At 56.8% G+C, this 3,962-nt stretch overlaps 2 protein-coding genes across 4 annotated transcripts in view; both read right to left on the reverse strand.

The window, feature by feature from the left end:
• The window catches only part of LOC106724736 (ficolin-2-like), a 19,636-nt gene that overhangs the window by 9,138 nt on the left and 6,536 nt on the right, over positions 1 to 3,962 (reverse strand). The gene's annotated exons all lie outside the window — the stretch shown is intronic.
• The window catches only part of LOC102248521 (ficolin-2), a 2,955-nt gene continuing 838 nt past the window's right edge, over positions 1,846 to 3,962 (reverse strand). The window contains exons 2-4 of one of the 3 annotated variants that reach the window (XM_014533156.1): positions 3,776 to 3,905; positions 3,070 to 3,204; positions 1,846 to 2,346 (exon numbers count right to left, since the gene is read on the reverse strand). In XM_014533156.1, coding sequence (XP_014388642.1) covers positions 2,099 to 2,346; positions 3,070 to 3,204; positions 3,776 to 3,905 — 513 coding nt within the window. In that variant the 3' untranslated portion in view covers positions 1,846 to 2,098. The other 2 variants (XM_005886008.2, XM_005886007.2) reach the window with 2 other exon arrangements.

Genomic DNA, 3,962 nt, shown 5'->3' on the forward strand with positions numbered 1-3,962 from the left:
AGGATGTTTGCAGCTTGGCCAAGAAAATAAGACGTCCTTTGGAGGCACAGACGTTGCTAACATTGCAGGCCCCTGGGATATGGGAAAATATATTCAGACAGTCACTAACCTGGGGTTCCCTAAGGCCACTCGATGCCTGTCTGATCAGCATTCCCCGCTCCCCTCCTGCCCTAATAGCACCACTACTGAGCTGGGAGCATTTCCTCAATGGCAAGATTGCGCCAACCCTGTACCAGTGAGACATACTATTTCTGGCTCTGACTTGTATGTATTGGATTGGTCTCACAGGCTTGATGCTAAACGTCCCCATCACGAGCCTGTATCACCAGGAGGGTTTGTGGGTAACGCCCTGACCACGGAAACAGGAGGTTTACAGAAAGGTCTGTGGCATTTAGCTGCTGCCCTTGACTTTCTTAATTCTCTGGCTCTTTCTTAGCTGATATTAAAGGAGCGTGTCCATCGAGCCCTTGCCATGGCTTAGGAGCCTGTGTCCAGCCTCCGTATGTATTGGTGACTGGAAAGGTGAACATCACCAGATTGGACACCCATTATGCTGTCCAATGCCATCACTGTGACCTTACCAGCTGTGTTTCCAGGCATCACCTGAATGGAGATATAGTAATTTCAATGCAGCCTTCCTTTATTATGCTTCCTACCCACATAACAGGGAGATGGTATCATGATGCACGCCTCCAGGCATCGCAGGAACTGCACAATCAGCTCTCCCAGTCACAGTGTGCTGCGGGTTTATTAGTTCTGGTCTTGTTACCCTCGTTACTGTCATCGCACCTGCTGTAGCTGCTTCTCTTCCAATGACCCAAAGCATCCAGAATGCAAAGTTTGTCAATGAATTGGCTCAGAACACCTCGGCTACACTTCATGATCAAGAAGATATAGACAAAAAGTTAGAAACAAAGCTAAATGCTCTGGAAGCTGTAGTGATGGGACTAGGCAATCAATTAGAAAGTGTCAAGATGAGACAGCAGCTACAAAGCCATGCTGCTTTCACATATATTTGTGTGACTTCAGCCCCGCTATGACAGTTCTCTATGGGACTGGAGTAAAATCAAGATGCACCTACAGGGAATATGGCATCATATTAATATCAGTATAGACCTCATATGGCTACGCAAACATGTGCAAGCCATTCTGAATAGTCATGATAAAATTATATCTCCAGTGAAACTGGCAAAAGAATTGCTGGATGATTTAAAAGGATTTAATCCATGGAAAATGTTAAAACACACCACCTGGCACCTAATAGGATTCCTTTATGTACCACTAACTTAACCTGCTTTCTTTTAGTCAGCAGCAAGCTCCTGAGATCTCAAGTCCGAGGGCTTCAATTAGATGTCCAAGCTAAATTTAAAATATTAAGAAGGTGGAGATGTAGAGAGAGCCTGAGAAAGGTCCCTGAGCTGATTGTCATCTGAATCCAGTGACACCTGGCAGACCCATGACCTGGAAACATACCTCGGTAGAGGCAGGTGTGTTGTCAGTCTGACCTTTAGCTCAGGCGCCAGGCACCTGAGTTCCAGCCAGGCACCAGGACAAACACGATTATCCAGGCCCATCCAGAAGTGACGATTACAAAGAAGCAGCGAGAATGCACATATTTTCTTTATCTTAAACTTTAGTAAAATTTCCTGGTAACTTACTGTATAAAATAAACCCACTGTATCTGCTCTGGGTCCCTGTCTCTCCATCAGAGGGCAGCTGATCCACCCTGTCCCAGCTTTCCCTACTGTCTTTGTGTCTGTCTCTTTCATTTTCCCAATCCCCCATCGCCCCTACTCAGGACTCCTGTCTGCTCTCTAGCTGTGCTGGTCGCAGAAAAGAGAAATATGTATAGACTGGCATCGTGTGCCTGCAGAGCGAGGCGATTCTTTATTGAGAATGCGTGCAGTGTGCAAGGTCTGGGTCACCCTCACCAAGCAGGTGGGAGAGGAAGGGCGAGGAGTCTGTTGGGTCTCAAAGCTGAGGGTCCCTATGGGCACGAGGCGAGGCCAGGGTGAGCTCTGTCTTTGCGGGGGGGCCTCCTGTGCCCGGGCTGGGGGTCGGGGGACCTGCTCGGAGATGCTCCAGGCCGCCGACCGCCCTACACGGGCCGCACCTTCATCTCGGCCACCATGTAGCTGTAATTTTTCCCGTTCCCTGAAATCCAGATGATGCCGTTCGGAGAGCTCTCGTTGGAGCCCCCGAGGTAGCGCCCGTTCAGGTGGGACATGTAGCAGCTGTAGTACCACCAGGCGCCCTGGTAAGTCTGGGCACAGTTGGAAGAGGCCCTGTCGTTGTCCTGGTCTTTGGTGGAGAACAGGGAGCTGTTGTGTTTGGTCAGGGAGTCACCTGCCAGGAGAAGTGGGGCCGCTTACACTCAGTGCCAGGAGGTGCTGGCACCAGGTCCGGCCGGAGCTGTCCAGCTGCACGTCGTGCGCTGCAAAGTCAGACGGTGCCGCACACACCAGCGAACGCTAGGTCGGCGGATCCCCTGACTTGGTATCCCCGCTCTGTTCTGTGCCGCCAGCTAACGGGCACGGTGCCCTGTTGAGGGGAGGCCACTGCCTGAGACGTCCAGGTCCCTCGGGCTCCACGGGAGGGACGTGCGCCCTGAGCGGTGCTCCCCGGGCGTCCTGTCCCCCTGCTCCAATGCGGGCGGTCAGGAGGGGATGCTCAGGTCCTGTACTTTGTAGCCCGTGTGTCCCGCCATCGTCATGGGCGCATCCAGGGGGAGGCGGGTTATCCCAACGTGTGGATGGAGGAACGTGGTGAGGCCAAGGCCCCGCCCAGGCCCCAGGGACACAAAGCCAGGACCCACCCAGACGCTCTCCACTGCCCACTCACTGCCTCCTCCTCACTACCCACCCCCACTGCCCACTCACACAGCCCAACCCCCACTGCACGCACACCCACTGCCCACCCACTGCCCATCCTCTGCCTACCCCCACTGTACAACCCCCCACTGGCCACTCCCACTGCTCACCCCACTGCCCATCCACCACTGCCACCCCACTGTCCACAGCCCAATGACCACCACCACTACCCAACCCCGACCACCCGGCCGACACTCACCGGCGCTGCCCCCGGCAAAGGCACCCAGGACCAGCTTGTACTTCTCATCCTTGCTCCCCAGCCTGAACGACTGGTACTTGGCAAAGTGGCGGGTGCCCTTGAAGTCTACCAGGTCCACACGGAGCTCGTTGGTGCCTGCGGGGGGCAGGGCCTCAGTCCTGGGAGCAGGGACCCTGAGCTGCCAGGACGTGGATAACGCTCAGGGGACCTGGCACTGGGCACCCAGGACGTTCCTCGAGGTCCCCCAGAACTTCCCGGTCGCTGAGGGTTGGGGCACATGTTCCCACAGTCCTGAACCAAACCCCCAGCCCTCCCTCCAGCCCCAGAGAGAAGGGGGTCCTTGGCGTTCGGTGGGAGGGGGTGTTGCCACAGCATTGCAGGAAGCGGCCGTCTCCCATGTGTGTTCAGGGACCGGGCACGGTAGGTGGTGAGGGAGGGCTGGGCGCTGGGCCGGACCCCAACGAGGGCCTCCGTGTCCCCCCCACCCCCGGTTGGACTCTGAGATGCCAGCACCCGTGACCGGAGGACGTCTGCCCCCAAACCCACTTCCTCTGGCCCTGACGCCCCCCCTCCCGCTGGGACCTTCCTGTCCTCAGAGGCGGCACGTGTGGGGGCGGAGGAGCGGGCTCCGTCCAGGTGGCCCAGGTCGGAAGTCTAGGCAGGTAGGTTTCGGGTCCCCACACCCAGGCCGCGGCCGGAGCCCTACCCTGGGCGGTCAGGGCGTGGATGTGTTCATTGCCCAGCCAGAACTCGCCCAGCTGGCTGCCAAAGCCCTGCTGGTAGGCGGCCCAGTCCCGGTAGAAGTCCACGGAGCCGTCCACCCTGCGCTGGATCACCTGGGGGAGGGGAGACGGCGCTGCCGCCCAGCACGGCCCAGCCCACAGCCCAGACCC

The sequence above is a fragment of the Myotis brandtii genome, unplaced genomic scaffold (assembly GCF_000412655.1).
Source record: "Myotis brandtii unplaced genomic scaffold, ASM41265v1 scaffold9511, whole genome shotgun sequence".
NCBI classification, from domain to species: Eukaryota; Metazoa; Chordata; class Mammalia; order Chiroptera; family Vespertilionidae; genus Myotis; species Myotis brandtii.